This window comes from Phoca vitulina, unplaced genomic scaffold (assembly GCF_004348235.1).
Source record: "Phoca vitulina isolate PV1807 unplaced genomic scaffold, GSC_HSeal_1.0 scaffold20, whole genome shotgun sequence".
NCBI lineage: Eukaryota > Metazoa > Chordata > Mammalia > Carnivora > Phocidae > Phoca > Phoca vitulina.
Genome location: NW_022589723.1, coordinates 7,171,749 through 7,199,214, shown reverse-complemented (window position 1 = coordinate 7,199,214; position 27,466 = coordinate 7,171,749). Strand labels below are relative to the sequence as shown.

General features: G+C 35.3%; 1 protein-coding gene across 2 annotated transcripts in view; it reads right to left on the bottom strand.

The window, feature by feature from the left end:
* Positions 1-27,466, bottom strand: part of SPRED1 (sprouty related EVH1 domain containing 1) — a 119,926-nt gene that overhangs the window by 54,024 nt on the left and 38,436 nt on the right. For both annotated transcript variants that reach the window (XM_032417771.1, XM_032417772.1), the window contains exon 2: positions 5,736-5,910. In XM_032417771.1, the coding sequence (XP_032273662.1) occupies positions 5,736-5,910 (175 nt within the window). The remainder of the gene's footprint in view (positions 1-5,735; positions 5,911-27,466) is intronic.

Below are 27,466 nucleotides of genomic sequence, written 5' to 3'. Positions count from 1 at the left end.
AGAGGATGGGATCTAAATGGTACAGAGTGTCAACAGAGGGATGTATATACATGGGTGATAGAGTAATATCCTGTAAGAGGAGTAAGGAACAATAAAAATGCTGAACTATCTCTACTCCCACTCCCATTTTTCCCCCTAACTTTGCAGTATTATGGTGACTAGAACCAGTATCTTTCAAGAGATAGAGCTGCTGAATCCTAAGCAGAAAGTTAGTTAATGCAATTGATTTTCAGTGGAGGAAAAGTTCTGTAGAAGGACTGATGTTTCACAATGGAATAATTCACAGAGGCACAGTGGGAAAGGCTAAGCAGAAAATTGTTGTTCTGTACTTTTATAAAGTTTAATCCAAGGCAGAAAGATGATCCCTGATCTTCTAAGGTTTCCAATGGTGGAGAGTGGGTAAGTTTCATTTTTTAAAAAAGCCACTGCTATATTTTAACTACTTTATTTTCTTCCTAGAAAACAAACACTCTAATTTTGTTTTAAGCTCTACTATCTGGAAAGAAACCCCATTTTAAAAATGTGTCTTTTTAAACAACAGAACTATTATCATATAGGCATTTTAACTTTTTTTTTTAAATTTATTTTATTATTTATTTGACAGAGAGAGAGAGAGAGATCACAAGTAGGCAGAAAGGCAGGCAGAGGGAGAGAGAGAAGCAGGCTCCCTGCTGAGCACAGAGCCCGATGTAGGGCTCGATCCCAGGACCCTGGGATCATGACCTGAGCCGAAGGCAGATGCTTAACCATCTGAGCCACCCAGGCGTCCCGGCATTTTAACTTTTATAACCATTTTTATCCACAACCTAATTACTTATTAATCAAAAAAACAATTCCTTAAATCTCTGGCAAATTCTTAAAACTTGAAATGTTTCTTATTTTTCCTTTCTTCATTTTAATATTACTTTGTCACTCTAAGCTTATAATGATATCTATAACTTTGCTTTGACATAGCACAGTGCCTTTTTCCTTGTTTCCACAGAATGTTTTAAGTAATCCAGATGTTGTAAGAGTCCTACTTTATCTTTCTATACAGCCTACCCTATTTCTTGTTATCTTAGTATATAATAAGCTTTCAAAAGCATAATACCTTTAAATTAGTAAATTTGTAGTATTTTTATTGTCTACTACATAAAATTATTTTAAATAGTTATTTTAGAATCCCATAATTAAAAACTGTTTTTAGTAATATTTTAGCAAAATTTTAAATATTACTAATAGTTTATTCAGTACTCATAGACACTAAAGGTATATTATAATTCAGTGTTCAAATTTATGTATCACATGCAATTTAGCTAAAATGGTCAAATAATACAATCTATACATATGGTAAATACTCCGATAAAATGCCTATAAAGTAAGAGTGTCATATTAACAGAGAAGGGTCACTTTATCTAGTGAAAATTGAATTCAAAACAGAAAGTTCCTATCATGGGAAATGTGAAGCTCTACAGTGAAGATTATCTACTCAAATTAACAGTTAAATTTTAGTTAGCATTTTTAAAAATGTGATCCAAGATAACACTAGCTTTTACTGGAGAAATCAAGGCTGTAAAGATTTAGAAGGAAAGGGAGGCTAGAATTCATATAAATTAAAAAAAAAAAAAGCAGTTCTGAGAATCCATCCTTGTCAAAACTATTCCACCCATCCCCAAGTGTCATTATTACCTAATGAAAGGTAGTATATTTCATTATCTTGGGCTACAACACCAAAACCTGGTATTTCTTTTGAATTCCTTCTCAATCATCAATAAAGTATGAAAGTCAATGTAGAGCAGAACTTTCCAACTTTTTCCTCAGGCATGCTTAGAAAAATAACGATTGTAAGGCAACCTGGAAAGAGGAGGAACCGCTAGTGGTGAAGAGGCAAGCAGCCTGAACTTTGACCTATTCAGGAGCTCTAATTTAGAGTAGGAAAGTGTAGCCTGAGAAATAAATTCCACCTGTGTAAGCATCACAAAAACAGGCAAGTTACAGGTAAGCATTATAGGAAATAATTTCTGATCCTCTGAATGAAGGAATGAATGACCTCATTGCACAAAAGCCTGCCTTCCTGAAAAAATCCCAGTCAACCTGCTCTTTATCTGTGCTCCCTCTCTTGTAAAAAAAAAAAAAAAAGTGAACTATAACCCTTTGGGAAGTGTAACAAGACATTTTTAGTACAAGTAACTGTAAATCAAAGACTGGAAAAAGTCTTACACCAAAGTGCTTCTTTTACCTTTGAGAAAAGCCATCTTTCTTCTTCACTACTGTTAACAGTATTCTGACTTATACACACTCTTTAAAGTATTATCTAGTATTTCTTTATTAGCTACACAAGTGTTCTCAGATTACTAATTATCAATCCTTTCTTAAAGGGCACAAGTTTTCTTAGAGGGTATGAAAGGAAGGGATCTCACTTCGTTTCTATAATTCATCTAAGGTAGATGATTCTACAATGTGACTCACATAAAAAATGGGTACAGAACAGTTTTTACCAAATATCTTTTACATGATTAACTATTGCATGGGGATAACAGTTAATTCCAGTTTACTCACCAAGGATTTTAAAGAAAACCATCAACTTGGGAAGAACTTTGTGAAATTATAGACTTGACAGTCATAAGGTACTACTTCTTTTTTAGATAAATCATGAAACTAGAATCCAGAAAAATGGATTAAAATAAAACCAATCAAGGGGCGCCTGGGTGGCTCAGTCGTTAAACGTCTGCCTTTGGCTCAGGTCATGATCCCAGGGTTCTGGGATCAAGCCCCGCATCGGGCTCCCTGCTCGGCAGGAAGCCTGCTTCTCCCTCTCCCATTCCCCCTGCTTGTGTTCCCTCTCTCGCTGTGTCTCTCTCTGTCAAATAAATAAATAAAATCTTTAAAAAAAATAAAATAAAAATATCTATAGATAAGGACATTAATGATCCCAAAATACAGTGATAATGAAAAAGATATATACTTCAATTCTGTTATTGCTTCAGAATTATCTTGATCAGATGTGCATACCCAAGAAAGGGGGCCAAATAATGTGCTTATTTCAATATCCCTGTCCCATTTGTCTAGAGATTCCATAAGATTTTGCTGTTTTCAATTTATATCCATGCATTACTGCCTCTGCCTTTGATCACACAAGTCCCCATCACCTAAAACTCTTTACTATAGGCTAATCCCTACAAGAAAAATGGCAACCCTCCAACTGAAAGTAATTTTTCTTTTATGTCTACACAGAGATATACTTATCATCCATGTTTCACAAATAACAAGTTTCTTCTAGGCAAAATGGTCAGGTGAAACAACAGATGTTCTGATTCCTGGGTCAGCGCTTCTATCAGAAAAACCTATTTTCTTGTTGGTCTATTATGATTCTCTACCCTAGGATTAGGTTATGGGCTCAAATTAACTCCTGACATAATGAAGTAAGTTTTTGTGTGTTCTTTATGAATCCGTTTTATTCTCACTAACTTTATGTCAAAGCCACACTCTGAGTAACCACCTAATCCATCAATCTGAGGTTTCTCTGACCAGTTTCACTCCTAGTTAATGCAGACTTGGTCCCATATTTAATTATCCTAAAGTAAACTGTCCACCTTCATTAATGTAACTAATAATCTGTTTCACTCTGATTATTCCTTTTCTCTACTTCACATCTAGGTCATCTTTTCCTTGTTTTTATGCTTTTTCTAGCAAGGTTTTTTCTCCAACTCTTTCTCCATCTTTGACTTGTCTTCTCTTCTCCTATTTTTATGAAGCTAAAACATGCCTTAAATCTTCACTATTTCACTCAGTTCCTAAAATCTACAACCTCTCCTCCAACAACATTCCCATTATTATTAGCTCAGACAAGAAGCATAAACTCCAGGACAGGTCACCATAGGCTCTTTCTTAGAAGTTTACAAGGCTTATTTAAATAAGTGTTAGTATATGCCATCTACCATCTTATGCAAACTCAAAACCACCCTTAAATATTCAAACTTTTAGAGATGACATGCTAAATTTATTATATACACTTATGACTTCAACTGGGATTTCCTACAATCCTAAAACCACATTCTGGTTAATTGAGATACATTATCAGGAATGAATCATAAACTCAAAAAACAGAGTTGGAAAGCTTTCAAGAGGATTTAGGGTAACTCTCCATTTAACTGAGGCAGAAACTGGGGGACAGACAAGTTGGGCAACTTTCTAAATTACTAAAATAATTCAGTAATAAAAAATATCCAGAAACCAAACCAGAATTAAAAGTAGACTTATTCAAAATGTTCATGTATTGAAAGAATTATTTGGAACTTAAAACACATTTTCAATAGAAATAACATTATGGATGCTAACTAAATGGGCTTACAAACTAGTCCACAATTACATATTTAAAGGGAATTCTAGTTATTTTTAAGAGTCTTGGAAATTTTTGGCATTTTATTCTAATTCTGCTTCTAAGTGTATGCTTTCCTTTTGCTTGATGCAGAAATGACATTAACATTACTCAGCTTTTCAGGTATCCTGATTGCAGTTGGTTTTTGGCTCACAAATAAAAAAGAGCTTTCCACACTAATTAAAAGAGAGTAAATATCTAACATTACCAAAGTTTAGATTCAAATTTTAAAATACATAGAAGAAAACACTCATCTGGGTAGAAGACAGTAGTGTTAAAGCCTAGTCTGGCAACCAGGTAGTCTTATGAGCCTAGAATAACTAGATTAATAGAGAATGAAGAGAAAGAACCTGAGAAAACAGACTCCAGAGTAGGAGCCAGTAAAATTTTCTGTAAGGTTCCAGATACTTATGGTCTCTACTGAAACTACTCAACTTGTCATTGTAGTATGAAAGCAGCCAAAGACAAAATGTAAAAGAAAGGCTATGTTGCAAAAAACTTTATTTATGGACACTGAAATTTGAATTTTATGTAATTTTCATGTGTCACAAAATTTACTCTTCTTCAATTTTTTTTCAATCACTAAAAAGTGTGAAAACCATTTTTTTTAAAGATTTTATTTATTTATTTGACAGAGAGAGACACAGCAGGGAGAGAACACAAGCAGGAGTGGGAGAGGGAGAAGGCTTCCCGCGGAGCAGGGAGCCCGATGTGGGGCTCGATCCCAGGACCCCGGGATCATGACCTGAGCCAAAGGCAGATGCTTAACGACTGAGCCACCCAGGCACCCCACCATTCTTTTTTTTAAAACTTGAAGAAGTTTTTTGTTTTTTTTAAGATTTTATTTATTTGTCAGAGAGAGAGAGAGAGAGCGAGCACAAGGAGGGGGAATGGCAGGCAGAGGAAGAAGGAGCAAGGAGCCTGATGTGGGACTCCATCCCAGACCCTGGGACCATGACCTGAACTGAAGGCAGACACTTAACTGACTGAGCCACCCAGGGGCCCTGTAAAAACCATTCTTAACTCATGGGTCATACAAAAACATGTGGCAGGCCTGGATATTCCCGGTGGACTACAGTTTGTCAACCACTCTCCACTAGGGGAGAGTGAGAAAGAAGGAAAGGCAGATTGTACCTGGTTTAATAACTGGGGGGACTATACGTGAATTATATCTAATAAAAAATGTAGCTCCTTTCTAACACATATACATTCATGAGTCTCAGTTGCAAAGAACAGGCATATTTCACTGTCTTTAAGATTAAAAGAGCTTAGAAACATAATCATTGATCCTGGGCAAAAATCATTCTAATCAAACTTTAAGTAGATAATTCACTCTATAGAATCTTAAAATTATAGCAGTAGGTATATTATTCATTACCATTTTGTCCCTGAGTCGCTCTCCACGGATAAAAAAGTCAGCACAGCCATTCTCTTCCTGGTGAGGGACTTTGAAGACCGTGACGCAGCTTAGTCCACTCCCTCCAAGTGGTAACCATCCACCACTTGAGTCATCCCGGGTCATCACCACAGCTCGCACTCGTGCATAACTATTACTAAAACAGATGTAAAGATTAGAAATTAGGTTTTCTATAAACAAGAAACAGCCAAGCTGTCAGTCTTATTTGAGAAATCAAAGACCACATTAGTTAATGTGTGGTAACTAAAATGTTTCCTACTTCCATGACAGTCCACAAAGTAACCTACTTGAAAGAGGTAAAAAACCACAAACTAACTTAAAAGGTTAACCTTCATTTTGAAGACTAACCTTACAACAAAAGACTGCAGATCTTGTTTTTCAATTCATCATTTGAGTAGTTGAAGCACATCTGATTGCCATGGAACAAGTTATAAGGGACCCCAGAGACAAATATTGTCAAATTATACAGGCCACCATCAAACTTGTCTATTTATGTCCACCTGCTGCAATATAATCAGGACAAATTACTGCTATATTTTAGCACATTTAATTATGACATCTCTTAAGTTTCTAACATTTCTAGATTATAAAGTGCTGAAACAAACACAGTACAGAAGCCACATTTTTTATTTCTTCTAACAACTGGGAATCTAAATCACACAGATCATATAAAGACAAATGTTCTATTTCAAGAACTTATCAAGCAAATTCATCTACAGAAACTTTTCATGCTCTCTTTTTAGCAGTCTCTAAAGAGACCACATTCTAGTTCTAGCCAGAATCATGTCCCAATATTAACCACAACTGTTCTTTACGTAAAATCTGTGTCACATAAAGTAATATTTTAGATTACTGACATCTAAGCATTTTAGTTCCAAACTTTTAATATAATAATTATTAATGAAATCCTTTCTAAAAGTAGTATACCTTGATAACTTCTTAGAAAATTGTATTAAATATAACTTAAACTTGTCTTGGTTACTATGAATATCAACTGAGGTTCTATCTAACAGTTCTGTGCTACTTAGTGTCTCTGCATGTTCCAAGTGTTAGGTTGCCAGTTGTCATTTCTATTGTCCTAGTGCTTGTCTAAAATCTCCCCCTAGTTGTTTTTTTTTTTTTTGCTCTACATATTTATACTTTACATACAATAACATATTGATCTTAAATATAAAATTCAACAAATTCTGACAAATGTACACATCTCCATAACCAACATGATAATCAAGATATGGAACATTTTCATGACTCCAGAAAATTCCCTTAAGCCTCCTATCCATCAAATAGGTAACCACTGTTCTGTTTCTAAACAAATAATTAGCTTTTACTGTTATGGGCCTTCAGTACCCATGGAATCAAACAGAACCACCATTTGTACCCTTTTTGTCTGACTTATTTGACTCATTATATTGTTGTATTAGTTCACTCTTTTTTACTGCTAAGTAGTCCTTCACTGAATAAATACATCACAATTCACTTGTTTCTTGTATTGATGGGCATTTGGATTGTTCCTAGTTGCTGACTATTCTGAATAAAGCTGTTATATAAATATTCTTGTACAAGTCTTTTTGTAGACATACTGCTTTCATTTCTCTTAATACGGAGGAATGGAACTGATGGGTTACATACAGACAGTATGTTTAGCTATAAAAGAAATTTAACAAACTGTTTTCCAAAGTGGTTTTATCATTATACATTCCCATCAATAATGCATGATAATTTCAGTTGCTCCATATCCCTACTAATATTTGGTGTTTCCAGTCTTAAATTTTACTCATTATAGCGAGTTTACAGTGGCAACCCATTATGGTTTTAATATCAATTTCCCTGATGACTCATGGTGTTGAACAACTTTTCATATGTCCATGGGCCATTTATATGCCATCCTCTTTTTAAGTCTTTGGTCATTTTTTATTATGCTTATATTATTGATTTTTTATAAGTTCTTTATATATTCTTGACCCAAGTCTTTTGTCAGAAAGCTTAGTATACTTTTCAAGTGTCATTGTGTTGTGGTCGAGTGAGGAGTCTAAAGTCATATTTTCACAAGTTGGATCCTGACTCAGCAACTTATTAGTTGTGTGTCCTTGAGATAGTTACTGTATGCACCGTTCATAAATGTAAACAATGCCTGACACATAATAAACAATATGTAAGTATTAATTATTATCACTAAAACGAAGAATTAAAATTGTAGTAGTCATCCTGATAATTCAAAGCCAAGAAGGACCTGGGAAGAGATAAAATTTACAAAGTCAACCATAATTCTCTATTATTGGAGTCAAACTATCAAACTAATTCTTTAAGGGAAGTGCTACAAGTCTTCAGCTTTACAGGTTACTGTTCTAAGCTTTTTATTATTCAGAGGCTCTGATTCTTGTCTGGGCCCCGTTCTTATCAATCTTCAACTCAGAGAACCGGTCAGTATTCTATGAGTGCATACCATAAAAGCTGGTCTGATGGAAGTATCAAATTGGAGTCCTCCTCTTAGGATGGGCTGGAACCTCTACTATAAATAAACGTGACATGTATACCAAGAAGCCAGGGAAGCTTGTTACACTGAGAACCAGCTTGGAGGGATAGAATCAATACTAGACAAAGGTCATTTGGTTTGTCAAGAATTTAACCTAAGGATACCCCAGAAGCACAGCACATAACTTAGACGTATTAGGTTCAGATTAACTGTCTGTGAACTGAACTCATTCATTTAAAGGTCAATATGTTTGAAGTTCAGTGAAGTCACAAAGGTAGAACTTGGGTTAAAACCAAACTTCAAGTTCCCAACAAGCATTTAAGTATTTATTTTACTGTAAGATCCTGACTCTTCCTTCTTACCTAATTCTGTAAGTAAACTGGGAAGTTTAAGAATTTTATCCTAGGTTCTACAAGACTTAAAAACCCAAGGAGTAAAATAACCCATTCAGAAGCTCAGGGTATATTTTGACTTTAGAGTATGAGAGTAGTTAACCTCTTTAGGGCATAGACTCTTATTTTTTCATCTTCGAATTTTACTAATTCTCATTTACAACTGTATAATGCTTCTCAGCATATTTTATATTTAAAAAATATAAAAATGTCCATAAGTAAGAATATTAGAAAATATACAAAAATCCTAAGTAGTTATTTTAGGATGGTGAAGTTAGGTATTTTCACTTCATTTCTGTTTCTTCAAAATTATTTTATAATTAATATTTATAAATTAAAAGTGATTTAAGTATAGAACTTACATTTTAACTATGTCTTGGCTTTACTCAAGACACTGTAAAAATTTTTAAATGTTCTTCTTAACAATGTATGAATGCATTTTTTCAAAAAAGTATCCCTAACATAATTCTCTTTGCTAACCCAATTACTTTGTTTTCTACTTTATAAAGTGCCACCTAGAAGAGACGTATTGCCCTTTCTAGAAAAAATCAGATAAAACAAAGATCTCTTAAGTAGAAGAGTAATAAGGCTGCCTGATTCACTGTTCACTTTAACACAATAGAAGAAGTTTTAAAGCTGACCAGTAATTTATATACTTTTTTAAATCTCATGCTTTCATCTATACCAAATATGTCATTGTTTCCCTTATCTATTCAAGTCGATCCTTCAAGCTTTAAAGTATTCCAGGAGCTTATGTAAATAAATCTGTATTGCCCCTACTAGAGCCTTTGTTAGTTTATAATTTAACAACTCAGCTTCCAACTTTAAGACCTAAGACTAGAATACGTACCATAAAATTTTTCAATAAATAATAATGTGTGGGAGGGGGTTTTGTTGTTTGTTTTTAAAGACAGACCTTCCTTCCTGCCAAGGTTAATCTTTTCACCTGTGCTTTTAATTCTTATAATCTCTTTACCTTCAAATTGTTTTCTTTTCTCAAATAAAAGTAGTAACTCTTTTGTATAAAACATGCAACCTCACCTGAAGACTAATGGCAGCTCTTACAAACTGTCCTATCTGCCTTGCAGCATAATAAAATTTGTACCTGTAATCCCCTCCTTAGATAAAAGTGACTTTAAAGCAAGGAACCAAACTGTATTATTCTATTTAAAATAATAATAAACATTTTTCCCTGATCATGTAAACAACAGAAACCCATTCTAGTAAATGTGGAAAATAAAGAAAAATAATACTTGCCATCATAAAGTTAAAATTGGATCTTACTCTGTGTATCATATTTGTACTCTATTAGTCTATTAGTCTGAGACAACAGCTATTTATGATGACAATTTATTCTTATTGCTAAGAATGCAACAATTTCCCTCTTGAGCTACTTTAATACTTAGTTGAAAGGCACTTGTTCTCAGTGATTTATCTTAAAAAATCTGACAGTAACTACTTCTATAATTTTCTGAAATAGTTCAAACTAAAGCTCTATTCTTCCCTGTGGTAGTGGACTACACAATAACCACTTTTCAGCCTAGCTTTTATTCTAATGAAACGAAGAGGCTCTTATTGTAAAACATAGCTGGGTTTCCTTTATTTTATTCAAAATCTAAATTGTATCTCAACTGCTAATCTCTGATCTCATCTGAACATTTATATCAAATATATCCTTTCAGCTACAGTCAGCAAATTAGAAAACTAATACAGAAGTCCAGGTGAGAGGTAATGTTGGATTGGCCTTGGGTGATAATAATGGACACAAGAGGAATGAACTGATTTGGGTCTATTTCGGTGGAAGAGCCAGGAGGACTTATTGATGGGGTTAAGCAAGTGTTCTAAATTATCTAAAATTCTTAGTCACCATGACCTTTATTTTCTAAAATTTTCAACTGGTACTTCAGTAAAGTTAAAGGTAAAAGAAGAAGACCAAACATGAAGATAAATTTTGCCTCTCTTATATTGATCCATGTAGTTTCTTTTGAAATAGCAGTAGTGTATTACACATAATCCAGAATAACTCTAAAGCTGTACGTTATTGTATTTTGTGGTAAATTCCTATTATGGTTGCATTTTCAAATTTGCACATTGGCAAAAACATTTCCTATCAAATCAGGGTACAGTTATAGAAAATTCTACAAGCCCCAATAGTCTAATATGCAAAATGTCCTTGGCCTAAAAAATGGCCTTTTTTTCTGTTTCTTTTCTCCCTCGTTATCATACTCTTGCTCTGTTATTACCAAGCCTATTATATACATCTACCTAACTGTCTTCTTGCTCTCTTCATTCTTTCTATACTATCTCTAATTTTCAACTGAGTTGTCCTTCTATTGATTTGCATAAATTCTTTATATTATCAATGCTAATCCTCTGCCAGTTATGTGAATTTTAAGTATCTTCTGATCTGTGGCTTTTTTTTATTTTTGTAATGTCTTTCAAAGAACAAAGCTTTTCTTTTACCATGGTCAAATGTATTTCTTTTCCTTTATGATTTGTGCTGGTGACTTTCTATAAGATCTCATACATACCTATTTTAAACCTTTTACATTCTATTAAAAGATAAAACTTCCTTATCTTTTTAAAATCATTTCAGCACAGAATTCTCTACTTTCCCTGAAAGTAAAAAAGTCCTTAAAGTCACCATGTCTGGCAGAACAAATATTCATGTATCTACTGAATTACAGCCCATGACCACTGACCAGAAATTAAATCCAATTTGGTCTTTGTTTCTCAACTATACATGATTCTCTGTTTCCCCTGGGCACAGCAACCAAGTCTGCTATACATAGTGCTGATGAATTGAGACCTACCTTCATTAATTTCTTTTTGTATCTAGGGTCCACTATGGTCCAGAAAACTAACAGAAGATCAATTAAAGTGGGAAAAGGAGGCAGAAGAGGAGGTCAGAATCAGAGATTTGAAGATGCTATACTGCTTGGCTTTGAAGATGCAAGAAGGGGTCATGAGACAATGAATGCAGGCCTCCAGAAGTTGGAAAAGGCAAGGAAACGGATTCCCTAGATCCTCCACAAAGAATGCAGTCCTACCACTGCCTTGATTTTAGCCCAGTAAGATCTAGTTGGATGTCTAATCTTCAGACTACAATATAACAAAATTGTGTTATTTTAAGCCACAAGTTCGTAGTAATTTGTTATAGTAGCAACAGGAAACTAATACAAAAGATGAGGAGGGCAAACCTTCCTGAGGATATGAAAGCAATCCACATACAGGAGGAAAAGATAACTATTTTCCATTCCTAACTACAACAGTATCAAACAAAACTGCTAAAATACTAAAAAGAAACAAACAAAAAAACGTAGAATCCCTTAAGATTTGTTCAGTACAATAAGGATTTATATTCTTCCATAAGGAGGTATTTATAGTGACAAAACATTCCATGTCCTCAACAGTATATTTAAAGTATTACCATCCAGGTATTAAATATTATTTATTACAGAGACTGGGTATAAGAGAAAAAGGAAGCATTTAATAGAAGTAAATAAGAATGATATAGCATTTCACAGTGTAAGTACTTATTTCTCAACTATAAAACATACAGATGATATTCAGAAGATAACCACATTACCACCCATTCATCTATTCACTTATCCAGGGAGCATTTATTTATATGCTTCATATAGAGACAAAATTTAAAAGTTATGATCTCTTCCTAGAAGCTCATAATTTAGTGGGAAATATAAATAGTGGGATATGTTAACACAAAGTGGGGAGTACAGGAGATGACTAAAATTCACATTTGATGTGGTTTCTGAACAGAAGTATATCAGGTGGAAGAAAAGCTAATAAGGACATTCCATGGAGGGAGCATGACACAAGTACGTCACATTTAAGGACAACATTAAGTTAACTTACTGGATCCTACTGTATCAGGTCTTTCATACATGGTCAAGATTAGTACTCTATTTTATCACAATAAAGAGACCATAGGGTGACAATCTACCAAGGGAGTAGAATACTCTGATTTGTGTTTTTAAAAATCTAAGACCAAGAGCAGTAACAGAACTTGACTACATCAACCCTAATGAGATAGGTTATTTCAACATTTTACAGATAAGGATATAAAAAACTGAGTTTGATTATAAAGGTAGAGGTCCTGAATTACTTGTTTTGTATTGACAACTTTAAATTTGGAACAAATATTATTTTCCACATGGTAACCACCAAAGCATCACATGGCAATTAATAGCATTGTGTTTAACGGCAAGCCAGATTTCCTAGATTCCAAAGGCAGTTGCATCATTTAAAAGTTATAAACTTGGGCAAATTACTTTGCTCTCTGTACCCCCATTCTCCTTGTCTGTAAATGGGCATAATAACTATCTACTGCAGTGTTTGAAAACTGAATGAAGAAATGCAAGTAAAGTGCTTAGCATTTTACCTGGCTCACAGTTTGGTGTCCAATAAATGTTACTATTATAATGCCTTCATATATGAAATCAACTTTATAATGTTATAATATCTGCATTCTGAAATTGTCTAAATTTATCTCATTCTGTATTTATGATGGTTTTGTATAATAAACCCAGGAGATAGCTTTTTACTTTCAGTAAGAATTGTTAGCCACAGCTGAGTATCAAATATCAGTTCTCTAACTCTTCCACATACTGCTTACATGATGGAAGCACTTCTAACCGAGTCATAGGCATCTGGGAAGTCTTCCAGAAGAAGGAGAAATAAAACTAAAATCTAAAAAGGATAAATAAAGAGGTACTCACAAACTATCCCTTTAGAGTCAACAGTTCTAGGTTCTGCTAGACAGTATCATCAACCTATGAAAGTAGTTTAAAACTCTAACAACTTTGTATGTCCTATACCTTCTGGACCCACTATTGTCAATTCCCCCTGATTCCCTAATTACCAGCACTGATGACAGGATTTCATCTTTGGAAGTACTCTTGGTGTATGTTAGAAGAGCTGAACTATAAAAATATTCATTGTCAAAAAGAGACCAGAACGTAGAAGACAGGGAACCAATATTAATACCAGAGTTCGTAATGAGATAAAAGCATTAGAATGAAATATAGTAGTTTTAAAATAATCTTACAATAGGAAAGGCCTAAGATCCAGAGGCCATTAAAAAATAAAGGGACAAATTCAACTATACAAAATACATTCCTGTATAGCAAAAACACCACACACAATATAGTAAAAAAGGAGTGACAAATTGAGAAAAAAAAAAAAAGATACAGCATATATCTATTAGTTTTCTATTGTTGCCATAATAAATTACTGAAAACAGTGGCTTAAAACAACACCAATTTATACAGTTCTGTGTACTAGGAGTCCAAAAGGCTTCACTGGCTACAATTAAGGTGTTGGCAGCACTGCATTCCTTTCAGGGTAATACAGAAGAGAATATGTTTCTTTGTCTTTTCCAATTCCTAAAAGTCACCCACTTCCTTGGATTGTAGCCTCCTTCCATTCTCAAAGCCAGGAACATTGCTTCTCTCTCACCCGTCAGTCACATCTCTCTCTGACCACCATCCCACTGTCAGGAAAAGTTCTCCACTTTTAAGAATGCAGTACTATGTAGCCAGGATAAAAATGAGGAAGCTCTTTATAGTGTCAAGTGAGCTGATCTCTAAGTTTTATTAGGTTTGGATTTTTTTTAAGGTACATTAAGTATGTTTAGTATGCTATCATTTGTGGGGAAAAGACACATACACATATGCTTGCATATGAATAGAATCTTTACACAATAGAACTGATTAACTGTTTCTTTAGCAAGGGAAGAAGAGATACAAGAGTAATTTTCCTTTCATTAAATACTCCTTTACATTTTTTGAATTTTGTATTATATGTATGTATTATCCTTTATGCAAAAATGTATTTACCAAACTCTTTTTTTTTTAAGATTTTATTTATTTATTTGACAGAGAGAAACACAGTGTGAGAGGGAACACAAGCAGGGGGAGTGGGAGAGGAAGAAGCAGGCTTTCCGCGGAGCAGGGAGCCCAATGTGGGGCTTGATCCCAGGACCCTGGGATCATGACCTGAGCCAGAAGCAGACGCTTAACCGACTGAGCCACCCAGGCGCCCCGTATTTACCAAACTCAAACACACACACACACACGCTCACGCATGCACGCACGCACTTCTTGAAAGGGCTATGATCTCAAAATGGTACTTGTCTCTGTAACAAGAGCTAAGTCTTTGTACACTTGTCATTTATACAACAATGAATTTTTAGTGGAATGCAGATTGATTTTAACAGCCTTGTTGCCCTCCCTGATGTCAAAACCTGCCCCACCCTGCACAATGAATCCCTCCCAAGAACCTGAAAGAACCAGTATCACTGTTCCCACCTTTTTATAATGTATAATTCTCCCTAATAACAGAGACTTGTTTAAATATAGCCTAGCATCTCAGCCCTCTCCACATTCCATAGAACATCCCCACAAATTACATCATATTTATGTATTTCTTCTAAAGATATGGGGCTCGTTAAGGAAATAGGACATGCCTGAAGGAAGTTGGATATTCGCATGTTGGATGTACAAATAATGGGCATCTTTTTAAAAGATTTTATTTATTTATTTGACACAGAGAGACACAGCGAGAGAGGGAACACAAGCAGGGGGAGTGGGAGAGGGAGAAGCAGGCCTCCTGCTGAGCAGGGAGCCCGATGTGGGGGCTCGATCCCAGGACCTTAGGATCATGACCTGAGCCAAAGGCAGACACTTAACGACTGAGCCACCCAAGTGCCCCTCAAATAATGGGCATATTATGAAGAGATACAAACAGAGAAGGTGAAAGGTAAGGGAGGGAATTCCTTAGTCTTCCTAAGTCTTGCACCTAAGATCAAGGATTTGAGAAGGAAAGGCTTGAGAGGGATTCCTGGGTGGTAGAAGAATGATTTCTACCCTTTGAAAGCAGACATAGGTTTAGCAGAAAGGTATTCTTACAGACTCCAAGGTGAACATGAACATCTCTAACTTGTAATACATTATCTAGTTATATTTCTTACTTTCCAAAAAGTCTTCCCTGATGCCTATCATTAGGTTAGGTATGTCTTATAAATGCTTCCATCATGTAAAGTGTGAGTAGAAGACTCAAAATAATTCATACTTGATAGTTAGGTATGGTTAATAATTCCTATTTTAAAACAAAAGGGGACACTGATTTAGGTAAGGTACATGATATCCTTGTATGTACCACTACGTAATTACATGAGAAGTTCCTTTCTACAAGTAGGAAGGCATAGTAATCTACTTCTCTTGTTTCTTGGTGCCTTTAGTAAAATTTTATTGCCTGATCTTATCTGTGCTACCAGAAATATTAATGAAAAATGTGTGGGCTTATGACTAAGATGAAGTAATTCTCATCTAAGTGCATCAGGTCAATACCAAGAACATTTGGTGAGAGATTACCGCTCTTTCTGGTCAGGGAACAGACGCAGGGAGATTCAGATGGCACTCATGAGGAAGTAATTCTTTCACTGTCAACATAAATGTTTTCATTAAGAAATCCAGCAGAATCCTTTATATTTAGTACCCCCAACTTTTGAATATGTTGCCAATCCTTCTATATGGTTTTGTACATGTAACCTTATTTAGTAGAGGTGATGAGCATTTACTTTTTCAAATGCACCTGGAAGCAAGTATTGAGAGTGAAGTTTTACCCATGCTGAGAATGTATACAGTGCCTTGGCATTTAATAGCAAGGAACAGAGGAATAATGAGGGTAAGCTGACAACCCTGCATATCTAGGATGCCAATTCTTCACTGATTAGGCAAACAAGCTGAGGATGCTAAAAAGATATGGAGTCAGTGGCAGGGACCAAAATTAATCAGCAGAATAATCTCGAGAAAAAGGAAATATCTCTCCATACAGTATTTAAAAAACCACCAACATGAATATCTGATAGTCCTGGATATGCCCAACATTTGAAAGTCCTAGGAGTACCTCCATAAAATAAGGTATTTAATAAATGCCTGTATAATTGAATCCAGAAATAAAAAAGAAAATCAGATGAAGAAGCATGAAAAATGCTCAGCAATTCTTATAAATACCTATCAAGAGTGCTTTTGGAAAAAAGCAGACAGCCCAAGATCATTTAAACACTTAAGCAAATGAGAATCTAGTCAAAATTTAGGAGTCTTCAATGATGTAGGTACATAATTATACAATGTTAATAATACTTTATCCTATAGAAGGAAGTTTAGAGGTTCTCTAAAAGTGCCATACTAGTCTGAAAATAAGAAGTATAATAGCAAATAGCTAATCCTAATTGTGTAACTGCAGAACCTCTGAGAATTTTAGACATTATTCCTTCCAAATGCAACATAAATGAATTCAATTTTCACTGAAAATGTAATACCCTACAGCAGTGTGGTCTAATAGAAATATAATGCAAGCCATATATGTAACCTTTAATTTTCTAGTAGTTATTAAAAAAGTAGAAAGAGTAAGCTGACAGTGAAAACACCAGAGAAGGTTAGCTTCAAGGACCCATCCCTCAACAGAAATACTAAAAAGCAGAGCAAATAATTAGAATCAACTTTGTCAGAACTCTAGAAAATAGTCAAAGATTTACAGCGACCAAGCAAATGTTAAATCTAAGGGCAACTTGAGAATGGTAGGAAAGCTTTGTGGCACTTGCCCTTGGTCTAACCCCACTCCCTAACCCCACCCTCAGAGGTGGTCTGAAACATGGCAACCTGTGTTCTCAGCATGGGATCCTGGTCCCTGGTTCTGGAGAAAGCAGAGCCAACTTCAGTCTCAAAGAACTGCATCTGGAGCTCTGTGAAGGACTGACATAAGGTGCTTGCATTCCCTAAACACATCGTAAGGCAAATGAACAACCAGCTGCTGCCAAGGGCAAAATATTACAGATGGCCAGTAATAGATGTACCAAGAGCCTGGGAGGAAAAGCTGGGAGAGTTTCTTTAGGGAATTAAAGCAATCAAAACTGATGTTATAGACTGGGGAATTTAGAAAGCCACATGCACAGCCAGGACAGAGAAGTTCTGAAAGACTCTTAGTTTTTATCTTGGGCTGACCTCTAAGCTCAGCACAAGTGGGAAGTAAAGGGTAAGGCAGCTATAAATGGCTTGGCTAAGCACTGAAAGAGTGCTATGATACAGAGATAATATGTTAAGACTGGAAGAGGTTTTTTTTTTTTTTCTGTTTTTTCTTTCTTTCTTTCTTTTTTAACTCCTGGAGCTCAAGGAAATCTCTGTCAAAACATGAGATGACCCCAGGTTTTAGGAAGAGAGACTTCAGAGACCACACATGGCAAAGAATAAAGACTTTAAAGTTTAAAAATTAAACAACTACAGCCCACAACCAGCAACAAACCCTGAAGAGTGGAAGAATCTGATTTCCAGAGTTATTACATTGTGATATTCAAACTGTTCAGTTTTCATCAAAAATTTACAAAGCATAAAAGAAACAGGAAAGTCTGGGCCATTCACAGATGAAATTAACAGAAACTGTCCTTGAGGAAGCAAAGACATTGGACTTACTAGACAAACATTTCAAATAAACTGTCAAAAATACACTCAGAGTAAAGAAAATCAAGAAAATGATGAAAATGAGGTATGAGCAAACAGAAAATATTAATAAAGAAACAAATTATAAGGGGTGCCTGGGTGGCTCAGTCAGGTAAGCATCTGACTCTTGGTTTCAGCTCAGGTCATGATCTCAGGGTCCTGGGATCAAGCCCTGCATTAGGCTCTGCACTCAGCAAAGAGTCCACTTGAGGATTCTCTCTCTCCCTTTCTCTCTGCCCCTCCTCTCTCTAAAATAAATAAATCTTAAAAAAAAAAAAAAAAAAAAGACACAAATTATAGAAAGGAACCCAACAGAAATTCTGGAACTTAATATAGTAACTGATATGAGAAATTCAGTAGAAGGTTTAATAGCAGGTTTGATCAGGAAGAAGAATCAGTGAGCTTCAAGGTAGGTCAACCAAAATGATCCAGTCTGAGTTGGAGAAAGAAAAATAAAGAAAAATGAACAGAGCTAAGAAATCTTTGAGGCACTATCAAATGTACCAACATACACGTAATAGAGAATCTCAGAAAGAGAAAAGGGAAACAGGCAGAAAGAATATTTGAAGAAATGAAAAACCTTTACAAATTTGATAGAAGACATAAATCTACACATCCAAGAAGTTAAACTCCAAAAACAGATAAACCAAAAAAAAAAGTTTTGAAACTGAGACACATCATAATCAAGCTGTTAAAAGACAAAAAGTCTAGGGGGGCGCCTGGGTGGCTCAGTTGTTAAGCATCTGCCTTCGGCTCGGGTCATGATCTCAGGGTCCTGGGATCGAGCCCCGCATCGGGCTCCCTGCTCAGTGGGAAGCCTGCTTCTCCCTCTCCCACTCCCCCTGCTTGTGTTCCCTCTCTTGCTTTGTCTCTCTCCTGTCAAATAAATAAATAAAATCTTTAAAAAAAAAGAAAAAAAGACAAAAAGTCTTGAAAGCTGCAAGAGAAAAACTACTCATCATATACAAGGGATTCCCAATAGGATTAGCAGCCAATTTCTCATAGAGAACAATGGAGGCTAGAGGCAGTGGAATGATGTAAAGTGCTGGGGTAAAAATGTCAACCAAGAACTCTATCCTTCAAAAATGAAGAAGAAATTAAGATAACTAAAAAGCTGAGGGAGTTGCCACTTGCAGATCAGCTGTACAAGAAGTGCTAAAAAGAATCCTTCAGAATGAAATAAAAGGACACTAGACAGTAATTCAAAACCATATGAAGAAATAAGGAATTGTGGTAAGGGCTACCACATAGGTAAATATAAAGTCATCATTATTCTATTTTTGGTTTGTAGATTTTTGTTTCCAATAATTATAAATCTATATTAACGGGCACATTAATGTATGAAGATGTAAACTGTGACAATAACAACATACAGTGGACCTGTATAGGAGTACAGCTTTTATGGGCTATTAGAGCTAAGCTAGAATCAATTTAAACTAAGGTGTTATAAATTTAAGATGTTAACTGTAATCTCCTTGGTAACCACTAAGAAAATATCCAATATATATATATAGATAGATATAGATATAGATAGATATATATATGTGAGAAGAGAATTGAAAATACACTACAAAAAAATTAAATGCACAAAAAGGAAAAAAGAGGAAATGAGAAACAGAAGAGGTATAAAATATACAGAAAACAAATGGCAAACAGGCAGAAGTACTTCATTATCAGTAATTACATGTAAGTGGATTAAACACTGCCAATCAACTGGCAGACAGGATTTAAAAAAAAAAATCATCCAACCATATACTGTCTACAAGAGACTCACACTATACATTGTCTACAAAAGACTGACTTCACATCCAAAACTACCAATAGGTTGAAATGAACAGATGGGAAAAAATATTCCATGAAACAATAACCAAAAGAAAGCTGGAATGGATATATTAATATCTGAGAAAATAGTCTTAAAGTAAAAAAAAATTGATACAAGAGAAAAAGGTCATTATATATTGATAAAAGGGCCAATTCATCAAGAAGGTGTAGCAATTATAAATATACATGCACCAAACAGCAGAGATCCAAACTATACGAAGTATACACTGACAAAATGAGGAGAGAAGCAGATCTGCAATAATAGTTGGGGACTTGGATACCACACTTTTAATAATGAATACAACATCATCTATAAAAAACAATCAAGCATTGATATGCAACAATGTGCAACCTCACAAAGATTACTCTAAGTTAAAGAAGCCATACACAAAAGGTCACATATTATATGATTCAATTTACATAAAATAACCAGAATAGGTAAATCTATAAATAGAAAATAGGTTGTTGGCCTGCGGGTTGGGGAGTAACTGCTTAATGTATATGAGGTATGTTTTTAGGGTGATGAAACTATTCTGAACTAGATAGAGATGGTGGCTGCACAACACTGTGAATGCACTAAATACCATTAAATTGTACACTTTGGAACAGTTAAATATGTGATTTTTTCCTCAATTTAAAAAAAAGGAAAAGGAGGTAAATAATAGTATATTTTAATTAATCCAACATATCCAACATAATGTCATTTTAATAGATACTCAATATAAAATAATGAGAATTTTCCACTTTTTTCATACCTAAGTCTTTGAAATTTGGTGCACATTTTATACACAGCACCTGTTGATTCTGACTAGTGCTCTATAGTCATATGTAGCTAACAGCTACCACGTTGGACAGGAAATCTAACAAAAAGATTATAAAAATAACTTGTCAGGTGAGCATATATTGAAAGAAGACATTCTTAAAATCTGGAATGCTCACTTTCTCTCATACAACACTTGCAGCTAATCCCCAATGCCTTCTCTTTGTTATAAACTGAAGTAGCCACCAAAGAAATAAATATATGCATATTTCTACCTTTCATTTTATTTTCTCTTCTGGAATGCTCTTTACAGCAATATAAAAGACCCATAGTTAATGCTCATCTTAGCTCCTAGAGGCTATAAAGGCTTCTTCTTCTGGTGAATTTGGAGAATTTATAATCTCTATCTTTCATTATGCAGTTACTAGTTTTGATTCCTCTAGCTTTGCCTTGTATCATTTAGCTTTAACCATCTCCCATTTACCACATCTTAAATTTCCCATACCACACAGTGCCTTGTATAGACGAAGAACTTGATTTGACATTCAACATCTTCCTGTTCCATCACAATTCTATTCTACTACAACTAATGAACACTATCTCATCTGCAGGTCAGGATAAAATCAAAAGAACATCTGCAACATCTACCACACAATGTGAATTAGCTACCTAGCATCTTTAACTCAAGAAAACATACCACAGGAAACACAGCAGAGCAACTTCAAGACTCCTCTTCAGCAGGAGTCCTCATAGTGATTCAGAGGCTATTCTTTAGCTCCTTAACTGATAGTTCAGTTGTAAGGGAATAAAACCCTATGGGTATGAAATTATGAGCGTATAGAATCATTCCTGGCTTAAAAGCTCCAAACAGGAACCAAAATATATAACAGTACCATGGACATAGTTTCTTGGAAGTCCAAAGGGATATACCCAGGTAAAAGAATACACCATGCTCAGGGCAGAGTAAAGCTCTGGCTCCCCACCCATTATATGGCTCATTCGCAATTTTCCCAGTCCAGATGCTGTTAACCAGTCAGCAATACTGCCTAATAACACAACTCACATTCCACTTTCATCAGGATTCCAGAGAACCCGAGCTTAAAAAAATAACCCCAAATCATTTTCCATAAAGAAGGAGAATGGAGGGGCACCTGGTTGGCTCAGTTGGAAGAGTATGCGACTCTTGATCTCGGGGTCATGATATCCAGTCCTACACTGGGTGTAGAGATTACTTAAATAAATAAAACTTAAAAAAAAGAAAAGGAGAATGGATTTGTTTAAGTTTTTACTATTATCTAAGATTAACTGCCAATTAGATGAAGACACATTTACATACATATTTTATTTAAAGAGTTAGTGTTTGGTCATTGTAATTCATTCTATTACTATCAGCTATCAGAATATGGATATTGCCTCATATATAATTTATTCATTATAATAATATTCTAACTGTATAAGTAAAAAATGACCTTAGTATTACTTACACATATATTTTTTAACAATCTGAGTTGTAAATCTGAAAAGCATTGCTGCCTTTAACAAATAAGACATACTCCAACAATATATCCTCTAAAATCTCACTGATAAGGGGAGAAAAAAATTCTAGTAGCATCTCATTTAAAAAGCGGACTGTGGGGGCACCTGGGTGGCTCAGTCGGTTAAGCATCTGCCTTCGGCTCAGGTCATGATCCCAGGGTCCTGGGATTGAGTCCTGCATTGGGCTCCCTGCTCAGTGGGGAGTCTGTTTCTCCCTCTCCCTCTGCCTGCCACTCTGCCTACTTGTGCTCTCTCTTTGTCAAATAAAATCTTTAAAAAAAATTTTTAAGTAATATAAAATAAAAAGTGGACTGTGAAGGAACATTTTGAAATAACATCAAATATGTACCTGGAGTTGTGGGGAGAGATAGCAGGAGAGGAAGTTTACAAGACCTGTCAGTCAATTTGTACTGGCACTAAGTAGATTTTAAAAGTGGAAAGGCAGGACATATGCTCCTCTGAATCAAGCATTCTGAGGAGAAAATCTGGCAGCTGACAATGAACCAAAAGAACAGGGATCCCTTTGGGGACCAAAACAGACACTTGATAACATTTCTCCAATTAAGATTAAAATAACTTAGATTCAGTTGCAGAGCTAGTTTTTCTTACGGTGAGATTTCCTTAAACCCTCATTTTTTCCAGACCCAATTACATAGATAGTAAGTGATAGAGCCAAGTAGTCAAATAAAGGTCTGAATAGAAAGCCTCTGCTTTTTATCATCATTTACAATCAAACCAATGCATGGTTGATATAACTCACTGATCAAAAACAGTATTCACACTTAAGTATACGTCTACTCTAAAAATAAATTTTTATCTCAAGGTTCCAAGAAGCTTTAGAATTCTCATAGAATAAGTTAAGGTGCTATCTATTTCTCTTGCCACATGTCCATGTACACACATGTGCACACACAAACCCTGCCTGCATGTGGACACAATACACAACTGTCAGTATGGAAAATTTAGCAGGATTCCTGCTATTATGCTATTTGAAGTGTACTGACAATGCTTCAAATCAAAAGTGTTTAATTTTTAAATAAAGGTGACTTCATTTTAGAGTTGGCTCTAGGGGCGCCTGGGTGGCACAGTTGGTTAAGCATCCAACTCTTGGTTTCCACTCAAGTCGTGATCTCAAAAGTTGTGAGATGGAACCTTGCCTCATGCTCCATACCCATCGCAGCGTCTGCTTAAGACCTTCTCTCCCTCTCCTTCTGTCCCTCCCCCACCACGCTCACTCGCTTGTGCTCTAAAATAAATAAATAAATCTTTAAAAAATAAATAAAGTTGGCTCTGGTTAAGATTCCTTATTTATCTCCCTCACCCCATTAGCTCCAAATACACAAAATCCTCATAGTTACAGCAGAAATGGCCTCTTCTCAGAGTTCAAAAGTCCTGGAATTGAGTCTTATTGTCTCTGATTTGTTTAGCTTGGGTTACTAGATAATTCCTAAACAAATCACACCTATGAAGGGTCATGCAACTCAAACCAAAGGCCTCAAAGTAAAGAAGGGATGATTCTCCCCAAAGAGTAGGGAGCTCTTCTTTTAACAGAAGAAGAATCAAGTTACAGTTGGCAAACTAAAACAAAAGATGGCCATTACAAAGGAAACATGGGTGTGGATTCAAGGTAAAAAAGTCACTTAAAGTAGGTGGAACATGATGAAAGAAGACATAAGAGTATGCACTGTATATGTTATTCTTGTGTGAGTTGGAAGATTACTGAAGATGACAAAAATTAGACTAAACAGGAATCTTACTGGTCAGGCTTTGCATATTCAAAAGGAACTATTACAGGCTTCTGTGCCAGGGGCATATCATTAAATTGGTATATAAGAATAATTTTATTAAAAAATAGGATCAGGAAAGCTTGGAAGAGTCAGGAAGCAAAGACAGAAAGGCAGCTAGGAAGATGCTATCTGAATTCAAATATTATTTCAGTAATGAACCCTGGGAATACAGCAATGTCTTTACAGATAGAAGTACAAGGCAGAGTCTTTGATCTATTCATTTAAACAAAACTCACAGAACAAATACTATGAAAGAAACAGGGAATACAAAAAATATAGGAGTCAAAGATAATCTCCAGGATTGGAAACTTGTAAAGATTCAGTCTAGTGGTGCTGCATGCAGTGTAAGGGATGTAGAAAAAAAGTCAATCTAGCATCAGAGTTCCGTTGTCAAGTGTAGTAAGAACATTCAAGGGGAATAACTAAAAAGGCATGGAGAGCATAAGTAATTCAACAGTTCCTAGCACATAACAGATGAAAAAAAAATCAAATAGATGGATGGATGGATTGGATGTCTTTCACAAGCCAAATAATATACTGAACAAAAAGTATCCAAAAATGAATAAGACACAGTCCTTGTTCTCAAAGAATTCACAATCCAACTAACTAGAATAAATAATAAGGGAAATGATTTTTTTAAACAGCCATTAGGGTTCAGAGGAACAAGTGATTAATTCTGGAAATGGAGCTTCGAAAGTGAATCTGAAGCCTTCATAAAAGATAAGTAGAATATGCTACTGAGACTGAGCTTCGGGAGAAATACCCCTTCTTTTAAGAAAGAGAGGAGTCAGTGATTGGGGTCACAGTACTTAAGGTAGGCAGGAAATTTTGAGGAAGAAAGTGTAAGGAAAGCCAAGACAATGACTTCTGTCTTAAAATATGAAAGATAAGCCTAGTTTATTGAAAGTATGATTTGAATGCAAAAGTACTAATGGATTGATACAATTAACTGTGGAACACTCATTTCTCCAGTAACAGAATAATTAAAGTAATAATTCAGATTCTGTTGATATCTCTTTGTTAAATCATATCATTTTAAGATAGTCTGCCTTTTATAAAGGAATAGCTATAAAATAAACGTTTGAATTTTCTGTCTCTTCTCCTTTCACAAATGAGACTCAGATTCAGCCTATACTGATAACTGTAACATAGGTCTTAAGCAGGAATCAAAAACAAACCTAAATGAGCAAAGACTACTGCTTTTAAGTGTGTACTTGCAGTGGTGGAGACTGGCATCTAAAGGGAATACTTAACACTCCACGCTCTACTCCAGCAGCTGCCTTGTAGAAATGCAGGCTCAATATTATGAGAATATTTTGATCTTTTTTAGAGAAGCTGGAAATCTTGCCTATATGAAATCTGAATTAAGTACTGGTTTATTTATGTGTGGACTAGTTTTACCTAAAGTTTTTATCTTCTGTCTTAGACAAATAACTATTCTTGAGTTCAAGTGAAATATAAATTATGTTTATCCATTTTTACCACTACACTTCTCTTTCTTTTTTAAACCAGAAAACTATACATAAAAACATAGCATGTTTTGGGATCTCCTCAACAATGCAAGCAACAAGAAAGAGCGATTAACCAATCAGTACTTTATTCTTCACTCTTTAAACTGTCACTTAATACATTTTCATTTTAAAGAGCTGAATACACTTCGCTCTTAAATATGAAATAAGAAATTTGTATAATCTCAACAAATTCATTTAATAATAAGCACACAGGTAACCAGGAATCATGGACAAACTTGTTCTAGATAAAAATTCCATTGGTTCAAAGATACCCAAACTCACGTCTGAGTACTGGCTCTGAGTATTATCTGGAGAACTTTTAGAAACAGATTCCCAAGGTCCATTCCCTGATTCCTAAGGGATGAGACTTAGGAAATCTGTATTTTAATTTTCTGAAGTAGTTCTGATATGTAGCTGTATTTGGGAATAACTACTTATTCAAAACTATAAAAACTTATTTTTGAATAAATTAACTGAAAACCTGACACTAAAATTTTATCCAGAATTTTTTCTTTCCTATCACTTCAGGCAATATAGACAATTACTCTTGTCTTATTATAATCTTAAAAATTAAATTCCAAAAGAAAGCACTAACACAGGAACTCAACAGTCAAAGCAAAATCATTCATTTAAGATAGCTTGGCAACCTAAAATCTTTTAGTAGCTCCTTACCATCTAAGACTCTTATCTCTGACTCCTCCTAGCTCATTATCTCCAGCCACAACAGCGTTCTTTCCACTCTTAAACAGCTTCCCTCCACCCCAGAGTCTCTGCATTTGTTTCCTTTACTTGGATACTCCCCTAAGACATTCAGAGACATTAAGCCTTCCTCCCTAAGTATAAATATAAGCTAATAAGAATCCTCCTCAAAGTGGATTCACCCAATCTAAAATAGTCCCAATAGCCAGCTTCCCTCCATAAATTTTTAAAAGATTTTTTATCCATTTGAGAGAGAGCGAGCGTGTGCAGAGCTTGGGAGACAAAACAAGAGTGGGGGGAAGGAGTAGAGGGAGAGGGAGAGGGAGAAGCAGACTCGCGATGAGCAGATGAGCAGGGAGACTGACTACTCGACAACGTGGGGCTTGATCCCAGGATCCTGGGATCCTGACCTGAGCCCAAGGCAGACGCTTAACGGACTGAGCCACCCAGGCACACCCCCAATCCTATTTTATTACACTCTCTATTTTCCCAGTTTCATTCTCCTCATAATGCTTACAACTATCTGAAATTATCTTATTTACTTATTTCTTTAGGTATTTATTGTCTGTCTCCTATTAACAGAGTTTATGTTCCACATAAGCAGGGATCTGTTTTCCTTACTCACTATTATATCGAATAGAGTATTATTGGAGATATAGCAAGTGCTCAATAATGTTATGTTATTGTTGAGTAAATGAACAGAAAAAGTATACAAATTCCTAATCTTGCTCTTAATTGTGCTATATGAGCACAAAACAAAACAAAAAAAGTGTTTTTATAAAGTCCTAAGCAAGATTAAATGTTCCACCTTCCTCCTTGGAGCTCCCTTCCTCCAGAAATAGTCATTCCTCTGTATCCTTTTGGTCAAGTAATTTTGACTTGGGGTAGATAAACATAAGAGACTCCAGAAGCAGCAACTCTAGTGAAATAGAGAGCTATGAGCAAGTACAGTCTTAAAATCCAAGCAAACCCCCCAAAATACAGAACTTTTCTCAATTATGTTTCATTCAAAGAAGACTACCTGAGTTCTCAGAGTGATGGGTCTTTCCAGGAACCAGGTGTACTCTGGATCCTAAGAGAATGACAGATGAGTAAAGGTAAATTAAAGATGGTGAGGGAGGAAGGGGGGGTAAAGGAAGGGAAAGAATGGTTTTCCTGAAAGAAGACTACTTTATGCAAGTGGCACTGCTTTCCT